Here is a 21,222-nt window from a genome sequence, read left to right as displayed (position 1 = left end):
ATTTTCACCCATCGTCATTTCTCACTCGTCCAATTATCTGAATACTTGAAGAATCCACTGACAGAATGACAAATCAAGCCAGTCTGTGAACTCACAGTAACCAAAGAAGAAAAGGGGGCTGTGAAACACTGTAGAGCATTTGACACAGTGAGTGGGCATGCTGGCTCTGTGTTTAGAGGAATGGCAGGAGACTAGCTGTCTGGACTCTGGCATCTCACCAGTTCTAGGTGACACAGTGGTGTCTGGTGGTGTCATGCTATGAATCACGAAGCTGGTGGTGCGAACTCTAAGTGGTCCATCGGAGAAAGAGGGTCAGTTTGCTCTGTAAACCACGGCCTTGGAAAGTGATGGGGAGACGCTGTGAGTCAGAATCTCAGGTGTTGGTGTTCATGGTGTTTGACACCTGTGTTGAGTCGACTCATAACTAACTTACCCTCTAGTAGTTTTTCAGAAGCAGTAAATCGCACAGGAGATTTCCTACCTTTGAACAGATAGTGAATTTGAACTGTGCACCTTTGTGTTGACAGCACAATTCCTTACCACCAAGTCACCAGAGCTCTATTCACTATAAGTGGGAGGCAATATTGGCAAAGACCCTTAAGCCTTTCATGACAAGATTATTTTCAGATTTGAATTTTTTGTTTCTACCATGTGCTTTCAGTAATGGAAAGGGTGCTGATATCAATGAAAACTTTCTGAGGTAACATGAGCATGGTAGATAGAAAGTGATGCTACCAAGTCAAAGGTGGATGATTTTAATCCGCGGCCCTCAAGCCTGGTTTTAATCATTTTTGGTCAAACATTCTTCTAAGTGGTATAGCACTGGTCTGTCCACTTACTGTACAAAAGTAACTCATGGTTGCTTTGATGCTGAACACTGTGACACTGATGTGTCAAATGAGATAATGGTTACTGATGGTGGACAGTGTTTGGTGGAACTCTTCAATTAAAACAATCTTGGAAGCAGGAGTGGCATCCACTTCTGAAATGGCTTGCCTTTGGAAACTCTATGAACCTGGAGAAACGATGAAAGTTCTACAAGTGTTCAGGTCTTTTGTTTATAGGGTCGCTAAGAGTGGTCTACAACTCAACAGCACTTAACAACAACAACAGCAGCAACATGATTTTCACCCCAAGTATTCTCTGGTGGTTGGACTGGTGGGGTAAGGCCCATTCCTTCAATTCACGGCATTCTCCAGGACCCGACCAGGAGGCAGCACGTACTACGACTTGGACAGCACCTGCCCAAGGGACCTGCGAGGCTGAAAATGTTGCTGAGTGACAAGTGTCCCTCAGGCCATGAAAGATTTAACAGCCCAAGCTGATCAGCTTACTTTATTAAAAGGAGAAAGCAACAACACACATAATTAACCGGAAAGCTCTCCAAGGCTGTCCAGTGTCAGGACTCCCCAGCGCCCTGCGTGACTGGACAGGGCTCGCACTCACCATTCTGCTCCCGCTGCACGCCGGCCGCCAGCAGGTCCGGCTCCCCCAGACTGATGTCGTTGAGCCGGGTGCCCAGGCACTCCATGCACAGGTGTTTGCACCACTCCTCGGCCTCCAGCTCTGAAAGGAACCACACAGCCCAGGTCAGCAGTGTCCAACACTAGTGACCCTCACCGACCCGCACGAGGGACGCATGCTGGGACAACAAAGCGCTCCACTGAGGGTGAGGAGCGAGCCCAGGATCTTTCACGTTGCTTGACGTTGTGATTCAAGTTCTTTCAGTGCCCAGACGCCTTTGGGTCCCACATCACCACGAGAGAAGAGATCGCACTAAAGCCAGTCAGTCACACGCACATCTCGGTTTCCCGGAACACAGAACAGTTATGTTTACACTTTCCTGTTGTTTACTGTGTGTACAACAGCTTAACAGAAAGTCTGAAATGCTGTGAGAATTACCGAAATAGCACACAGAAACACAAGGTGAGCACATGCTTCGGGGAAAAGGGCACCAACAGACTAGCTTAATGCGAAGTTGCCACAATTCTTCAATTTGTGAAACAAAACAGACAAAATCTACAAATTAAAAAACCCGAGTGCCACAAAACCACATACAACAAGGCATGCCTGCACGTTATTTTTTAAACAGCAGTCCAAATAATTTATCATCTATCACTTGTCCGTGGCTGCTACAAATGGTAGATGACAATCTGGAAAACAGTACTTGGGATCAAATCAGCAAACACAACTCCAATGTTAGTTAGGAATCTGAGGTGCCCTGAGAGTGTTAATGCAGGAGAAACATTTCAGAATGAGAAGATGCCATTAAACTATGCATGAAGACATTGTTGATTGAGTGCTTGTCTCGATGTGTATATATTCAACAACAACAAAGAGTAAAAAGTAAGATAAATATACAAAACCCTGTGAAGTGTAGCATATATTTCAGACTGATTTACTTTTTGGAGGCACGATAAATGATAAATTAAATTTCAAAAACAAATGGTTGAATAAAGAGGGACTTAAGTGAATGTTTTTCTGGGTTAGCCAAGATAGATGTGTGTGTGTGTGTGTGTGTGTGTGTGTGTGTGTAGTTTGAAGGTGTGATATCAAAATCATCCCAAATTGTAATAGAGTATAAGAACAAGGTTGGAAGAGGATCTTTTGTAAACATATAAAACTATGCTATCCTTTCTTGAAGAAGTCACTCCACAACTTCTAGTACTCGCTTCAGTTAGATCAGTCCTGTATCGTCATTTCCAAAGAACTCCTCTGTCATTTACACACTTGACTTCATAGTTTTGTAATAGTAAGATGGATTTGGGTAAACAGTGCTTATTATATATTTTGTTACCATTCCCTGTAGCACAGAGTGTTAGGTGTTGGGCTACTAACTGAAAGGTCCATGGTTCACGCCTTTGGAACCGGCAGATGAGAGATGAGGCGAGGTTTTGCATTGGGCAAGTCTGCTATCAGTGACCTCACCAAAATAAAGAAGAGCAATGATGTCAGTTTGAAGACCAAGATGAGCCTGATTCAGGCCATGAACTTTCCGGTCACTTGATATGCATCCGAGGACTGGACAATAAGTAAGGATGACAGAGAAGAACTGATGCCTTTGAGTTATGGTGTTAGAGTGCAGAGTATCCCGTGGACTGCCAAAAGAACAAAGAGGAAGCCCAGTGTGTTGGAGGAAGTCCAGTCTGAGTGCTCCCTTGAAGGCATGGATGGAGAAGCTTGGCCTTTCATGCTTTGGCCATGTTGTAGGGGAGGCTATTTCTTGGAAATGGACATCATGCTCGGAATGGTGGGGGGTCAGAGAAAGACCCGCGATGAGATGGACTGACACAATCATGGCAACAACGGGCTCTAGTGTGTCAGAAATGACGAAGACAGCACAGCACAGAGCAGGGTTCATGTACGCTGTTCACAGGGTCCCTATGATTATGCTCAACTTGACAGTATCTACAACAACATGTATCATTTGGGCACAGTGGTAGTTCAATGACTGAAAGAGCTTAGTTGCTAATCAAAAGCTTAATATTTGGAACGTACCAGATGGCTCTGTGGAAGAAAGATGCAGCAATCAGCTTCCAGAAAGATGTACAGCCTTGAGAAGTCAATGTGACAGTGGTTATTTGTCCTCCAAAGTCCCCAAGAATCAGAAGCAAACCTAGCCGTGGATTTGGTATTTGGATTATATGTCACTGTGTGGTGTGCCTGCCCCTTCTAACAATACATCCTAAGTACTTAGAATGTAGGTGATCTGATGTAGTAATTCTAGAATCTAGCACGGTGCCTGCACTTGGGACGATTACCTAACTGTGAAATGAAGAAGTAGACTTTATTGAGAGTTAACACCTTCACACAGGGCACAGGCTGCTGTCTATTCTGAGACGTGAGTGAGCACCAGTACGTACATGCAGACAATAATGTTTGTATTCAAAGGAGATCACAAACCCGGCTCTGCTGACCTTCAATGATGCCAGATGCCACCCATTTAAAAAGGCTTCTTCCTATTAAACTTGTTCTTTTAACCCCAGTAAGTGGCATTTATCATTTCCTTAATGGATGTCTTGCGTAAGTTCCTTTTTTTGTTCCTCATGTGATGAACGCAGTTATACAGACAAGACTACAACAAGCGGTGTTTCTTTCTGTTTTACAAAGAATCACGAGCTGATGGAATAAGGCAGGGGAATTGTCGATAAGGTGAATTTAGAGTCAAGGAGACAGATCGCAGTGCAGCTGAATTCCACCTTCTGTGCAGACGCTCACAGTCTCCTCCTTCATCCAACACTGAGCTGATGAGCAGCTGCCACTCACACAATCACATGTGCTGTGCGTGAGCCCAGGAAGAATGGTCTGCTCGACACTTCCTAACATGGAGATTAACAAGAGGTGCAAGAGCTGAAAGCAATTCAAAGAAAAGAGGAAGAAGGAGCCTATCCCTATGAGGTGTCCTGTATGGAGTTGGGGACAGGCAAAGGGCAGAGCAGGAAAGGGGGTTCTATGGGGGAGAGGGGGTTCTATGGTGGGAGAGGGGTTCGGTGGTGGGAGAGGAGGTTCTATGGTGGGAGAAGGGGTTCTGTGGGGGGAGAGGGGATTCTGTGGTGGGAGAGGGAGTTCTATGGGGGGAGAGGAGGTTCTGTGGGGGGAGAGGAGGTTCTGTGGTGGGAGAGGGGATTCTGTGGTGGGAGAGGGAGTTCTATGGGGGGAGAGGAGTTTCTGTGGGGGAAGAGGAGGTCCTGTGGGGGGAGAGGAGGTCCTGTGGGGGGAGAGGAGGTTCTGTGGTGGGAGAGGGGGTTCTTCGGGAAGAGGGGTTTGTGTGATGGGAGAGGGGATTCTATGGTGGGAGAGGGGGTTCTGTGGGGAAGCAGGAACTGGGCTAGGGCATTTCTCAGCTGAGGGTTTCCTAACAGTCTGCAGGGGACTGTGGACAGGGGCCCGGCCTGAGGCTATGCATCTGCCCTGATTAATGAGAAGCGGGCTTGTGAGGGAGGAGGCTTCCCTCCTAACAGCTCTTCTGTGTGTCTCCCTCACAAGGTGCCAGTGGAGGCAAAGGAGAAACAGCGACAAAGAGCTCTCTGTGGGGGTGGGCGATGGGTCAGCGGTGACATGGGTATCAATGCCCACTGTGGAAATCACACAGAGCTCTGAGCTGCTCCCAACACACAGGAACCTCCTGCAGGGGGGCTCAGTTCTGGCCCACAGAGACCCTGCAGGTATGGCAGAGCTGCACCACAGGTGTCCAAGGCTTTAACTATCCCAGAAGTAGCCTGCCTCAGCTGGCTCCACAGAAAAGCTGGTGGGTTCGAACCACAGACCTTTCCATTCGCAACCTAATGCTCTCACCACAGAGCCACCAGGACACCTCCTCTGCTGTCCCTCTTCTTTCTCGAGTATTGAGGCTGACTTGTAGCTGACCCTCCAGCAAGTTTCCAGAGATTATAAACCACACAGGAAGAGACTGCCCATCTCTCTCCTGGGGAGCAGCTGGTGGATTCAAACCATCCTCTTTGGGGTTGACAGAGCAGCTTCTGACTTACTAGGCCACCAGAGCTCCCCTGCTACACACAGTCCGCAAAATGACCTATGATTTCCACAAGCATTCAGACTGAGAAGGTACTGTTTCAATGTGAAATCATGACTTGCATTTTTTACGGATTCATTTTGGAAACAATTATTCAGAGTCTAGTATGAAGCACCGAGCTCTTTTTCAGTGATACGCAGAAGGAAGGATGACCCTCACCAGCCACAATGCCCACATTCACATCCCACCAACCTGTATGTCACGCCACACGGCGGAAGGAGAGGGTGAAGGGGTTTCTGAAGCACTGGGGGTGCCACATGGTTTCTTCACTGGTTTGAGAGCTAAGAAAAATGGGTACGAGGTTGAAAACTTTGCTCATCCTACTGCACAAACCCATTCACTCCTCATCATTAGAATATCCAATGCCAAGTATTCTCACTTGAATTTACTGCAGGAGTTTAGTGTGGCTATGTGAGAATCATAGCGTTGGCAGTGAGGGCAGTATACTGGCATGGCACAAGAAATTAATCCTTCAAGTGTCATCCAGTGTCGTATGGTGCACATTTTCAAGTTGACTATAAAAATCCCTCATTATAAATCGAACTCTCCATGCATATTTATGCAAAATTCGGGTTAGCTGATTTGTAGGAGTCCTGGGGAAACTGGGCACAAATATGTTCCATTTGTTCAAAGGTATTATTTATCTAAGAAGACAGCTTCTCAAGATAAAAGATCAAAATAAACAAAGGGAAGAATCTAGACTCTTCTTCAGGTTTTAGAAAACCATTGACAATGTAGTTAAGCATTAAAACTCCAGCTCTCTGGCTCAGAGTTGGTCTTAAAGGGAGGAGACTGCCCACCCGGCCGTGTGGAGCAGCTGGTGGAGGTGAACTTCCGGAGACGAGAGGCCTTGGTTAGGCCTGCAGCTCTCGACAGACGACATCCACCGCTGGGACAATCAGTCTAATTTCCTTGGAGGGATCATAGCAGAGAGGCACGAAAATGACATCCAGAGCAGCCTGGTCAGGGGATGTGGACAGATGTTTATCCAGAGGAGAAGTAAGTCTCAAGACAATCAACCAGGGACAGGAGAGACGAGGGAACAGAAGACGCGCTCGTGGAGTTTGGAGACCGTGTTCCCTAAGCGAATAAAAACCCTAGGGGAGATTAGATTCCAGTTTTTAAGACCTAAGGGTTCAGCCACAGCAAGTCCAGTGAGGACAGTGCCAGCACAATTGTGTTTGTTCTGCTGTACATGAGGTCTCTGCTTTGCAGTCAACCTGACAGACTCAGTAACGACAAAGGCGGGAAAGAGGGAGACACTGCTCTGCTGGAACGTTTTCCAAGACAAAGCTATTTGTTCTTCAGCCAGTCCATGGAATATCCCGTGCTCCTCTCCAAGACCACAGTTCAAAGGCACCAATTCTTCTTCTGTCATCCTTACTCATTGTCCAGCTCTCAGATTCATAGCAAGTAACTGAAAAGATCATGGCCTGAATCAGGTGCACCTTGGTCTTTAAACTAGCATCATTGCTGTTCAGGAGCTAATCTGCCAATTTCTGACACATGCAGTGTATGAAAAGCGTGATGACTTTGGACCGCCTACTTCATTTGGGAAGAATGAATACACACGCAATGTCCAGAGACATATCTGAATATGTAGAACGTTCCCTTCCTCATCTGCTTCAAAAGTCTTCCCTTGTCTCCCCAGGTGACAGCCGCTGCTGTGGCTCGGTCCTCACTGTCACCTCTGTCACTTGCTGGTGACAAAAATCAGATCTGCTGGTGTAGACTAAGTGCCCCCTCTGCACATCCTCACAAGGACCCTCCGAGGCCAGGGAAGTTTCTGGGAGCCTCTACCTGGGGCGTCCTGGTGGTACCAGGGAGAAACACGCAGATGCCCCCAAAAGGCTGTTACTGAAACCCACTCAGGGTTCCCCAGTGAAACAGCTGGTGATCCGTTCCCATAAAGACAACCCACCCCCACGAGGGCAACACGGGGCAGCCCTGCTCTGCTGCCCAGAAACTCTGTGCCTCAGAATCAACAGCACACCCCAAACAACAGTAGCACTAGTACTACTAAAAAAAAAATTACTGTAATAGCTAATATAATTTTAAGATACTTATCAAGTGCTAGGGAGCAGTCTTAGAAATTCACTCCTGTAACAGAATGTCGTGGTGCAGTGGTTAAACACTCAGCTGCTAGCCAAAGGTTTGGTGGTTCAAACCTCTGCCGCTGTCTGCTTCTGGAAAGGCATATGGTTCTGGAAACCTTCTAGGTTAGTTCTGCTCTGAACTACACGATCACTAGGAGTTAGACCCAACTCAAAGGCAGCAGGCCGGAGTCCTCTTGCAAACATACCAGTGGCCTAGGACACCACCAGTATCCCGCCCTGTAGGGGACATGAGTGAGGCCACTTTTCACGCCCAGCATAGGGAGGAGTGTCAGGAGTCAAACCCACAGTCTCATCCCAGAGTCCTTCCTTAACCACAAGGGAAACAGCCAGCTAATTTTTAACAGGCCTGCTAGAATTCCCAACACCATTCCAGAATTGTAAGGGACACAGGTTAAAACTTTCCCATGGTGCTGACACATTTACAGTTTTCTGCAAGTATTGGACCACTTTCTTCCTTGCTGTTTTATCAGGGATGTTTGCTGTTGTCGCCAGGTGCCGTGGAGTCTGCCATGACTCACCGCGACCCTGTGAACAACAGCTAGAACCCTGTCCTCTCCGGGTCCACCCTCATGCTGTCCGGCTGCTCGTGCCCACTGTTACAGTCCCTGTGTCAGGTGAGCTCTCGGAAGGTCTTCCTCTCTTTCACAGACCCCTCCACCTTCCTCAGCATGTCTTTTCCAAGGACTGTGACTTCCTGACAACATGCCCCAAGTATATGAGATCATCCTTCCTCCAAGACAAATGTGTGTGTTCTCTGCTGGTCCGTGTGATATTCAGGGGTGGGTGGTGGCCCAGTAAGCGAGGTCAGTGTGTGCTTACGGCACCGACACGGTGCGACGCAGCTTTACCAGGAGCGCTTCTTCTTACTGTGTGTTGCCCAAGACACGGCGGTTGACGTCACTCAGGGTTGCTGTGAATGGCAGTCGGCTTGACGCACATGATGACAACAACATGCTAATTAGTATTAGGCTTATTACGAGGATACAGAATTCATACTTACTTATTGTAAAAGATGTTTCTGTTCTGCGATAATGAGCGTGTTTCTAAATTTGTCTTCCAAGTAAGCAAATAAGGGCATTTATTAGACCATTACATTTACATTTTTACACACTATTTCTCTATCAGTGCAAGGAAATACAACAATTCCTTGAGGAAATAAATTAGAGGGCTATTTAGATAATAAAAATTACATAAATGCTGTTCACTTTCCATTTCCCTTATGACTGTTCTTTTTCAAGAAACTGATTAATCTAGTTGTGACTTACAAAACAAACACTAAGAAACAAGGGCCTCGGAACAGTAGTTATATACATGTGTCTTAATATGGAGACCGAACAACCCTGCAGAGAAGAAAGAAGCACCAGCTTGTAAGTTTTGTGCACAACAATATTCCCCTTTTCATTTAGGAAAAAGTAGGTGTAACTTCACATTTAGTTTTCTCTCTGCCACAGAAGAGCATGCCCGCAGGACCATAAACACGTGGCTTGGGATGGATCTCACCTGGTGCAAAGTGAACCGAATCATATCATCAGGTGGAGCACACCTGGGTGTGTTTATTATCCCCTCTGTAATCACTGTTGTCCCTGCAGGGTATCAGAACTAGTGCAGCAAACTGTGAAAATGCAGCATCCACGGATGGAAAGTGAAAGCACACACACTTAACTATTAGCACATGGTGAGAGCCCTTGCTAAGAGCCTGTGAGCAAACAGCTGATGGCACATGAGGAAACTGCTACCCCACTGCCGTGTAGGTACTATTTCTTTTGACCATATCAGACTTGAAGAACTAAATGGCTTGTTTCCAAGAAATTTTGTTTTAACAAACAAGAACAAAGGCACTAATATGAACATTTGATTTATGTGATACCATAGTACCACTATACCAAAAATGTGATTGTGCCTAGTTAACTATAAGAAGACCTCTCTCCAAGACAATAATAGTGAGGAAATAAACCACAGGCAAAAGACACAGAGGACAGTGAAGAAAAGAAAAGAATGAGCATGAAGAGACATAAGGTAATAGCAATCCTGTCAAAGGAGATTGAGGTGATGGAATCATTGTGTCTAGACTGAGCTGCTGTTTGCACGAATCTACCAGGACTTCACACAGATTTCAAAGGTTCAGACATGGCTGAGTTAAGTGAGGGTAGCGTATACACAGCATAGCAACCAGAGTTCTTGTCTGTCATATTTTGGTCCATGTAGGAAACCCGGCAGATTAAGCACTGGAATAATCATCAAAAAGTTAGAAGTTTGAGTTTACCAGCTGCTCCATGGGAAGATGAGGCAGAATGATGTTACAAAGATTGTTATAAAGTTGCCTTGGCAACTCTATGGACAGCTCTACTCCAGCCTTGTGGTTTTCCAAGTAATCCAGTGAGCAACCAGGAAAACTATTCCGAAAGATGGTATTGGTATTTATAATGAACACCTATGAGAAGGGGTGTGCTCAGGTCCCACCTTACATACTGTATTTTGGCACACAAGTCCAGAGTCAGGGAACCATGTTAGGGAAAGACTTTGGCTCCCTGTCAGTGGTGGGAGAAGGGCCTTGCTTCCTTTCAATATCAGAGGGCCCAGTGCTTCTTGGAGGTTTTCACACATGTTTTCATTAGTCTTCCTCTGGGTCTAGGAGGCTCTCAGCATAGGGAGCTCAGGGCTAATGGACCTTCTCTTCTCCCGTGTTTTCTTTATGTTGTAGCAGGTGCCTCCTCTTCTTATTTTCTTCACAAAATAAAAGGCAATGCTGGCCCCACCCTGGGAAATTATTTATATGAGGGACTAGGGCTGTAAACTGAGTAAAAGTGTTACATCCTATCCCAATCTCCTAAAAAATTATCAGCTGATAATTAACTCACACAGAGGATGATTACATCATTACAGAACTGCCAAATCAATGAAAACCAAGACCCAGACAAGATAACACATATTTTACTGAGTTCCATCCAACCGGAACTCTGAGCTGACCCTCCATCAAGTTATCAGATGCAGCAAGTCTCACAGGAGGACTGTCCATCTCTCTCCTACAAGACATTGGTGGATTCAAACTGCATTCTTTTAGGCTGGCAGTGTAATTCCTTATTCTTGTGCTGCCTTGTTGTTAAGTACCATCAAGTATGACTCATAGGAACCATATGAACAAGAGATCTGAACCCTGACCTATCCTGTGCCATCCTCACACTTCCTCACACAGAAGAGCCCATTGTGGCCATCACCGTGGTTGAGGGTCTCCTCTCCTTTGCTATCCCTTCACTTTTCCAAACATGATGTCCTTTTCTAAGGAACAGCTTTTCCTAGGAACATGCCCGGAGTATGTGAGACGAAGCTTTATCATTTTTGCCTCCAAGGAGCACTCTGGCTGCACTTTCTCCAAAATATATCTGTTCTTTTGGAAGCCCATGAGGTCTTTAGTACTCTTGTCCAACACCATAGTTCAAAAGCATCATCTTTTCTTCTGACATCCCTATTTATTGTCTTAGCTCTCAGTAGCACAGTGATTGAAAAGCCCTTGGTCTGAATCACATTCACCTTAGTCCTCAAACTAATAACATTGTTGCTTCTCAGTAATCTGGAGAGGTCTCTGACTGCAGACTTTCCCAGTGCAATACATCTCTGGATCGACTGTTAGTACCAAGTGCACTGATTATAGATACAAATAAGCTGAAGCCACTGGTGGCTGAGTGGTAAGGAATTGCACTGCCAACGCAAAATACAGAGTTCAGATCCACGGGCTGCTCCATGGGAGACAGATGGGCGATCTCTCTCTGTGCAATTAACTGCCTCTTAAACCTACGGGAGGGTCAGCTATCGGTTGGTTCTAACTAGATGGTACACAACACCACCAACAATAAGAAGCCGCATTCAAACCACACAGGAACTCTGGGGCCTAGTGGGTAAAGAGCTGCATACCCAACTCAAAGGCAAGTGCTTAAAATCGTACTGCTCCTAGACAGAAAGAGGGGGGATCTCTTCCTGGGAGATTCGCAGCTTCTGAAAGCCCACTAAAGGGTCAGCAATGAATCAGTTCTGCTTTGATGCCAATGAGAGGGGAGGGAAGGCAGGGGGATGGAGAGAGGGAGAGGGAGAGGGCGATTGATTTACACCATGACACTGGTTTTACACCCACTACAATGGAATGCCTCAATGATAGACCGTAGACTATCTTGTTACTATTTTTGATAAACAAAAAAAAATCTCAAGGAAGAACTTTTGGAAATTTTGCAATAATCACTTGTTCCTATTTCAAATGTAAAATTCAGAGCAAAAGGAGAGAGAGAGATAAGTACTAGGAGATTACAAAAAGGCACGAGAGTACTTCAAAGCCCACAGGCCGAGACACCTCGACGCTGAGTGTGCGGCAGGCGGACTGTGCACCGACTGTTCCACTGTCTCCGCTGCTGGGGCCCCTCTGTGGAGCAGCCGAGCAAACGGGTCTCAGAGGACGAATGAGCCAAGTCTCCTTCTAAGCACTAAAGTGTGCACAGAGCGACAGAGCATCCTTTCTCCATCACAGCCACCACGGAGATGTAGATGCATTTTACCCAATCGCCAAACAAGATACAATTTCTGCAACTTCAAGGACACATTTTTAGGACTGAAGACAATGGCATTTTTATTTCCAGCAGTCACGCTGTCAAGAACATACATGACTTGCTGAATGCTGAAAGCATTGAACGCCTCAAAGCGTAGCCATGTTTCTGACACGAGAAATTTTAAATCAAGTAAACACTCGCATGTTGTATGACAAGGGTGAGAAGTTAAACAATCTCGAGGATGCTCTGTTTGCAGACACTGCATTCTCTGTAACAAACTGAAGGCTTGGACAACCCTGGAGGACATCTCACAGCACCGTTTCCCCAACCATTTCAAGTCCTTATGGCACGTGCTGTTAATGCCTGCTGCATTCCAATGCTTCTCCTGATGCCCTTCCATACCCTGTGGGGCGCACACACTTAGAGGAGCTCTGGCAGCCGACCCTCAGGGCATGACCTAGCCCAAGTGTGAGGTCTCTCTGGTGGTTCGAACCCACGGCAGGAAAACGATGGGCAATCTCCTCTTCTGCACCTTACAGCCTCTGAAAGCTCGCTGGATGGTCGACTAGGAGTGAGTTCTAGCACAATGACAATGAGTTCGCTTGTTTAATTATTACACACTTAATAGATGATCCATTACCACCACCATTGGCTCCATTCTCTCCATCAGCAGAGGATACAACCGCCCTATGGAGTTACTATGGCTTTAAATCTTTGCAGAACTGGTGTCTCATGTTAATGTCCCGATGCAGCAGCTAATAGGTTTGAACTGCTGACCTTGTGGTTAGCAGCTGACTACCTTAAAAACAATGTCCACAGAGTTCCATTTTAACAGACATCAACGCAGGGTGACATTTTATATGCACTAGGGAAAAATCACGTGCCTCACTTCACTGTAATATGTGCTTTACAGTACAGCTCTTTCCTGTGTGTCTGCCATCTTACGCAAACCACCACCCAGCCAGCAGCTGGCAGCACTATAGGGGCTTCTGTGTTTGGGCGATACTGGGTGCTACCCCACTGGTATTTCAAACATCAGAAGGGGCATTTTTGTAGACAGGCTTCATTTCTAGATTCATGGACTTGGAGGAGAGTCTTGATGATCTGCTTTGAAAAATCAGGCAGCAAGCCCCCTGTGGATCACAAGCAGAATATTGTCCAGTTTACCTCCTTCAGTCCCGTGGGAGCAGGACACAGAGTGTGAAGACATGAAGGTCATGGAGAGCATGGCAGATAAGGGTCAGATGGACCAAGAGAGTGGATGCAAGCACGCTGGTGACTGGGAGGGTGACACAGCACCGAAACATTCCATTCTGTGTGAAGAGTCACCATCAGTCCTTCCAGGTGAAAGCCTTTTCAGGAAAGAAGCCCAGGCAATCCCAAGGGTCATGGTTCAGCCTTGGACAGTGTGTCACTATGGATGACTCCTTGAAAAGGATTAGCAGGGGTTTGGCCATCAGACCTTTGTGTACACGAACCAACCACTTCCTTGTACCTGTGGGCACAGCATCAAACATCATCACCTACAGAAGAGGGTCTGAATGTTCCATGCGAAGTCCTGTCACATGGACACGTGCTGACAATGACCAACCCGTCTCTGAGTCGCCCGCTGATAAATGAGGCAAGCCAGGGGACTGGAGCAGTTAATCTTCTTTTAGGACATCAGTGGTCAAAGAGTGACAGAGGATGAATGGAGCTGGTGTTTGAGGCTTGAGGTGATGAATGACCACACACTCTATGGAAGGTCTCCAGGGCTCAGCTGTCCCCACCATCGGTCAGTATCTTATACCTACAGATTATTGCCAGGGGTGTTGGTGTTGGCAGTGCCAACTGTCTCAGAAGGTCCTGGATTGATACAATAAAAATGTGTCTTGTCCAAATCTCTAATCCAGGTTCTAGTGTCTCCGTGGAGACGCGAGCAGACACGTTTCCCCATACCTCCTGGGGTTGGTTTGCTTTGTTGTTGTTCTTGCTCCTTCGGGTTTGGGTAACTTTGAAGGTGGTGGTTCCAGGAAGGACACAGTGAAACACACATACGTGCAAAGATGCACAGCCTATCAAACAGACACAGCGAGATGAAACCAACCCAGTTATCAGCTGTGTTATCAACTAGGACTCAAGCACCATAGTAGGGTTTTCAAGTGCTGCTATCTTCGTCTTCTAGAACTTTCCTCATTTGCCAAGTCCTTCTGTGGAGGCACTTCTGGGTGAACCTGAATCTTGAAGCTTTTTCTTAGCAACCGAGGGCTTAATGTTTGTGCCACTCTCTTGCTCTGACGTTGCTAGAGAGACCTTACAAGAACAGAAATAATGTCCTAATAAAGATGTAGATCTTAATTTGATAATGAACAAACCATTCTTAATGTAGGTGATTTAATCATTTTAATTCACTCTCTCAGTGTTAAGCTGGCCCTCAGTTACTTGTGTTTCTAAATCTTGAAGGTTACTGGGACACCTTTCCCAGCCCTAAGAAATGGTCTTAAGCAAGGGTCTATAAATTTATAACATTCCAAATGACACCGGAAAGATTGAGCACTGGTGAAAGCATTTTACAGAATCGGTGCAGGGGAATGCAATAAAAATTTGTAATCTACAACGCAATTCATAGTCACAGGATAATTTGACCATTCACCAGAGAACAAAGAAATCCAAAATAACGCCTGGGGCTTTGAAAATAGAAATGAGCATAGTGATTAATGCTCTGTGAAAGTTGGGGCACTTTTTCTAGGGAAGAACTATCTATCTACCCCCCATTATCCTGACTTCAATTTTTTATAGCTCTGCCCATGGTAACTGCGAGTCTCTCCCTGTAAACGAAGCCCGCTGGCTGCACCCTGACAGTCTATTTGTGCTCTGAGTCCATGAATAATGAATGATGGAATGTGAGGAAACACACAGCCTTCCTGACTCATGTAAAAAGTTTTAAAGAAAAACACATTTTAAAACGTTGTTAGGTGCCATCGAATATGACTCATAGGGACCCTCGAACAAAAGATCTGAAATGTGTTCTAACCTGCACCATCCTCATACTCTCCGACACGCAAAAGCCCTTTATGGCAGTCACCATGTCAATACACCAGGTTGAGGGTCTTTCCTTCCTTCACCGACCCTCCACCCTTCCCAGAATCACGTACCTCTCCAAGGAATAGCCCCTCCTAGCAACATGCCCGAAGTATGGGAGGTGAAGTCTCATCATTCTTGCCTCCAAAGAGCACTCGGGCTGCACCCTCTCCAGGACATACCCATTTGTCCTCTTGGCCATCCATGAGATGGTCAGTGTTCTTCTCCAACACCACAGCTCAAAGGCATTAGTTCTTTTTCTGTCATCCCTATTCACTGCCCAGCTCTCTGACACGTAGGAAGTGACTGCTGACAACCAACCGCACTGAAGAGCTGGGGTGTGTGAAGACCCAACTCTGAAGAAGACTGTGTTCTGCTGATGCAGGAGCTCCGAGACCTGCCCACCTCACTGGGGTCAGTCTGCAGGATAGGATTTATGGAGCCCATGTTTCTCTCTCAGGGACAGAACAGCACAGCTCTGTTAACGGCCTCCCTTATGCTACCCTCCTACTGTCATGACGGCTCTGATTCCACCACAGGACTCACATCTCAATCCTCCAGGACGACAGGAAGGCTGGCACAGGGGCCATCCGAATCATTAGAGAGGGGATCACCTCTGAGGAAAATGAAGACATCAACCACATTTTTTAAAAACAAACTAGTTCTTCAGTGTCAAATGGCAATGTAATTTCTACTTAAGTTGATATTAGAATCTGTTGACAATGCAAGGCGCTTTGGAAGCTGAGCAGAGGCAGTATCAGCAAGAGCTGGGGGAGGGGCGCTGGGGTGCCTCCCTCCTCATCCTGCACAGAAAATGGGTGTGGGCTGTGAAACCCTTTAGCAACAAGCTGGAGAGAGGGTCCTGGAAGATGAGGGAAGAAAACAAAGCCCCCACCGTTTCTGAGATCTTATTCAAAACTTCAGCAAGTTCTCCGTCTGCATTCTTGGACCCTGAGCAAACTACAGAAATATTACTACTTGCAGGGTCTCAAAAGACCACCCAGTCTCGGGTTTTGCTCCCAGGACACTAGCTAGCACATCCAACGAATCCAACTGCTGCGTGCACTTGACCTTGCCTTCGTGTTCTCCGAAGACCATCCTGGCTCATTGAGGAGGAATAATGCCCCTCAAACTGGCAGATACCCACTGGCCTGCTTGTTGGCTGTGAGACCTTCGAACAGTTCAGCCTCTGTGAATAAACTGTGGCCATTTTATTTATTTTTTAAATTTTATTTAAATAGCATTCAGTTTATTACAAATATTTAGTACTGGCTTCCCATATTTCCACTCTTTTGTTCTTATCATAATTATGTTATCATCTAGATGAGCATTGTGGCCATTTTCTTACACTATAAACTTCTCTCTGCCCAGGGACACGGTGTTCTCTTGTATTAGGGGTTAGAGAAGGACCGCTGATAAGCATTTATGAACCTCTGTGTACAGAGCTCACAGCCCATGCACACCATTCGAAGCCCATAAGTAATTGGTTAGTTCACCTCAGTCCTACCTGAATCTAACCAAGCCACAGAGATCCAGGTGACTCTCCATTGTACACCCATCTCCGAGACCTTCTCAAATTGATAGGTATTGGTACTTTATAAGTCTAAGTCACTCCAGTTTAAAGATAAGCTCAAAGGTTAAAGCCATTTCCCTCATCAATGTTATCATGTACTATACGGCCTTCTTTTTGTTGGTAGACACTATTGACCCAGCTCCTGTTCACAGCGACCCTATGCACAGCAGCACTGACAAACACTGCTCAGCCTTGTCCGTCCTCACAATGATCACTACATTTAAACCACGGTTGGGGCTGCTTTGTTGATTCATTTCAATGAGGGGTTTTTCTCTTTATCACAGACTATTTTATCAAGCATGATGTCCTTGTCCAGGGGCTGGTCCCTCAGGATTACACACCCAATGGCCTTGAGATGAAGTCGAGCCAGCCTCCTCTCCAAGAGGCATTCTGACTGTGCTTCCTTCAAGACAGATGGCTTCATTCTTCTGTCATCTGCTGGTATATGTATATTCCTTGCAACCACCACAGTCCAGATGCATTAGTTAATCTCTGGCCACTTCCTAAACAACACGCCTCTGGAAACTCCATGAACTTTGATAAATGTCTATAGCTGTAGAGGGGCTTCAGGCCTTTTGTTCATTGGGTCGCTCTGGGTCATGCTTGACTCAAAAGCAAACAATTTCCTTATTCATCAACCATGGGCGGAATCCACATGAAATGACTGAAAATGCCACGGTTTGGGTCAGATGAACCTTAGTCTTCAAAGAAACATCTGTGTTTTATTACTTTTTAAAGAGATTTTATTGTAGACGGTTGTCCCAAATCCAGTATGCCCTTCTTAGACCTACCTTGCCTTTTCCTATCAGAGATTCTAACATGGTTCTCCAGGAGCCTGAGAAGCGTAGGAGAGAACAGGAAAGGATTTCAGCACATGGCTGGAAGGATGGCAGTTCAAAGCCCCTGCAGCAGAGACATGAGCAATCTCTCTGCATCAACATTTCCTGTCTTGGCAACTCCATAGAGGGTCTACCAGTCCACGCTGCTGCCTCAGGGCCGTGACCATGCAGTTTTGTTTAAGGAATTCTTTAGTAAGAAAATGGACTTGATTGTTTAAGCTCCAAAACAGGTGACCACTTCAATGTTCTCTTTATGTGATAGGTATTAACCTTGAAAAAAAAATTAGTGGTTGACAGAATACAATCTGGACAAAGGTGAATGTAAAATACTGTTTTTTAATTATTCATTAAGAGCTAACAGTTAAAGATCAACTCTCTAGGAATTCATTTTAGTAAGCAACTCTTCATTCATTATGTATAAAGTGTATTTAAAAAACAGAGTGAGAATTTTATATTTTTTCCTTTATTATTTAGCTTTATGAATTGGAATCTCTCTATTTTACATACAAATATAAAGTCCAGAAAATTACACTGGGGGAAAAAATGCTGTTTCAAGAATGAATTCCACTCTTTTACCAGAATTCTGCCAAGTTTCTTTATCCTCACACATGATTTGACACCCGGGATATTTATTCCTAAAGAACCCAGTGAAGTGGAGAAGTTAAACTATTTACAAATTATCACACCTAAGTATCTCACCGAATACAAGAAAAGTTCCTGCTCTTATCTTAGCCTCAAATTCCTTCCCACACATTTCCCAGAGACCTCACACAGCCCGAGGAAGGCTTCTCTACCTCACTGACTCAATCAAGAAAGAACATCATGTAAATGGGAAAAATAAAATCACCCAGAGTTTCACTGTACTTAACAATAGATGCCCATAGAATTAACAGTCAAGAAATCAAACACATACTGCATTGAGCAAATCTGCTGCAAAATATATCTTTAAAATGTTAAAAACAAAAGAGGTCACTTTGATGAATTAAGGTTCTCTTGATCCAAATATGGTCTATTTGATCACTCATATGCATACTAAATAAAACCGTAGAATTGAGCTTCCATTACCTTCCTTAACTGGATCTCAGATTCCCTTTGGTCTACCAATGAAAACAGTGGCCTCCGATTCCACTTTCTCTCAAGTGTGAAAACACTGATTTAACGGTCCTTTCATAACTCTCTTTTCAGAGTCTTACAAAGTATGAGTCCAAGTTTTGAAAGAAAAAAAATAGGTTCCAGAATGACCAAAGGCGTCCTTGTGGTTCAGTGCATTACATGTTAGGTTATCACCTGAAAGGTCAGTGATTCAAATCCACCAGTGGGACTCCACTTAACAGGAGCCGTGTGAACAAAATCCTCCTATAGAGATCTACAGCCTCAGAAACCCAACAATGGGTCGCCATGGTCTGGAATCCTCTCTATGGTGGATAATAATAAATAAATAAGTACACAATAAATAAACATGAATCTACGCACATCTTCTCATTACATTAGGATATGTCAGGTGAAGTGCTGGATTCTAGGCCTGGCCTCCCAAATCATCCAGTAATAATGCTGTGGTTCCTTCTGACAACCATTACAGTTAACTGATTTTCATATCTTCTGATGTAATCAAGAAACCTGCTCTCGTAGGGAAAAAAAGCTAACTTGAGAAGACACAGACTTCCCCACCCCCCATCTTCAGGTTCTAGTAGGCTTTTGGAACATAATACCTTCAGAGGATACAGTGATTTAATAGTTCAATGCAAAATTATCCAAAAAATATTGGAACAGTACATCAGCAGAGAACTACCAGAAATACAAACTGGGTTTAGAAGAGGTTGTAGCACTAGAAGTATCACCAATGTTAGGAGAGAAATATCAGAAAGCAGAGAGTACCAGAGGAATGTCTATCTGTGTTTCATGGACTATGAGAAGATATTTGACTGTGTGGATCACAACAAACTGTGGATAAACTTGAGGAGAAGGGGAATCCCAGAACACTTAATTGTGATCATGTGAAACCTATACTCAGACCAGGAAGCAGTCCTCAGAACAGAGCAAGAAAACACGGCATGGTTCAAAATTAGGAAGGGAGTGTGACAGGGATGCATCATGTCTTCATAGCTTTTTAATCTTTATGTGGAATAGATCATTCAGGAGGCTGGGCTTTATGAAGAGGAATGTGGCATCGGGACTGGAGGAAGACTCATCAATAACCTACATCATGCAAATGACACAACCTTCCTTGCTGAAACTGAAGAGGACCTGAAGCACTTGCTGTAGAAGGTCAAGGACGGTAGCCTTCAATATGGATTGAAGATCAACATCAAGAAGACAAAGATTCTCAGCACTGAGCCAATTGGCAGCACCATTATAAGCGGAGAAGAGATTGAGATTGATTGTTAACAATTACAGCTTGTTCAGTTCCACAATCAACACTCTAGGCACCAGTAGCCAGAAAATCAAAAGACAAATTCCACTGGGGAAAATCTGCTACCAGGGGTCTCTCCAGAGTAATGAAGAACAATGATGTCAGTCTAGAGACTAAGGTGTGCCTGAGCCAGGCCATGGTCTTTGCAGTTACTTGCTATGCATCAAAGAGCAGAACAATGACTAAGGAGGATGTAAGAAGAATTGATGCCTTTGAGCTATGGTGCTGGAGAAGAGTACTGAACGTATAATGGACTGCCAAGAGAAAAGACAGATCTGTTTGGAGAGGTTAGACCGATTTTCTCCTTGGGAATTAGGATTTTGATACACCATCTGACAGACTTTGGACACATGGCCAGGAGGGACCAGCCCTTGGAGAAGGACATCATGCTTGGAATGGTGGAGGTGCAGCACAGGAAGGGAAGAGCTCAGATGAGATGGATTGACACAGTAAGTGTGACTATGAGCGTAGGTGTGTTGGAGTGAGTGAGACTGGCTCAGAACAGGGCAGGCTTCAGAGCTACTGTACATAGGGTCACTGTGAATCACAGGCAACTCGATGGCACATAACCACCACCTTTGGAGGAAAAGCACACACTTATTAACCGTAAGCGATGTAATGGGGCTGACTGCAGGCTGGGCTGGGGGTTGATGGACACTTTTTCTGCTCATGGACTTGGGTGAAGCTCAACTCTCAAACCTGGAGTCTCCACAAAGGCGATTCAAGGTGAGACGTCCTCCCTGGGTGCACTACTCGAGACCTTGATCAAGCTATGGATTTTATCTCCCAGACAAATTATAAAACAAACTTACTCACTGGCCATAAAACATGCTCCTTGTAGATTTCAACTCATGAAAATGTAATTAAATGACTCCAACTTGTGACCTTAAAATGAATTCTAATTTGGTCCTGACACCAATAAAGCGTTTGTGGCTGTCTCAGGTCACCCCCTACATTGCTTTATAGCCTCTAAATGGCACGAGGCTTTTACTGTAGCCGAGAGAGCACTGAAATGGCAGAAGAGGAGGAGGAAGGCAAGAGCTCCGATTTCCCTCAGAGCTACCGCCTAAGGTTGTTCTGGGACATGCGTCCTCCTTCAGCACACTTTCAAATGACTTTGACTGTCGCCTATAAGAAAGAAAACGTTATAGGTGATGA

General features: G+C 45.3%; 1 protein-coding gene across 1 annotated transcript in view; it reads right to left on the bottom strand.

The window, feature by feature from the left end:
• The window catches only part of DOK6 (docking protein 6), a 297,299-nt gene that overhangs the window by 119,976 nt on the left and 156,101 nt on the right, over positions 1-21,222 (bottom strand). The window contains exon 4 of the mRNA XM_006892744.1: positions 1,447-1,566. Coding sequence (XP_006892806.1) covers positions 1,447-1,566 — 120 coding nt within the window. The remainder of the gene's footprint in view (positions 1-1,446; positions 1,567-21,222) is intronic.

Source organism: Elephantulus edwardii, unplaced genomic scaffold, assembly GCF_000299155.1.
Source record: "Elephantulus edwardii isolate Elephantulus edwardi_28Jun2011 unplaced genomic scaffold, EleEdw1.0 scaffold00118, whole genome shotgun sequence".
Lineage (NCBI taxonomy): Eukaryota > Metazoa > Chordata > Mammalia > Macroscelidea > Macroscelididae > Elephantulus > Elephantulus edwardii.
Note: the sequence above shows the minus strand (reverse complement) of the source record. Positions and strands in the feature narration are given on the sequence as shown.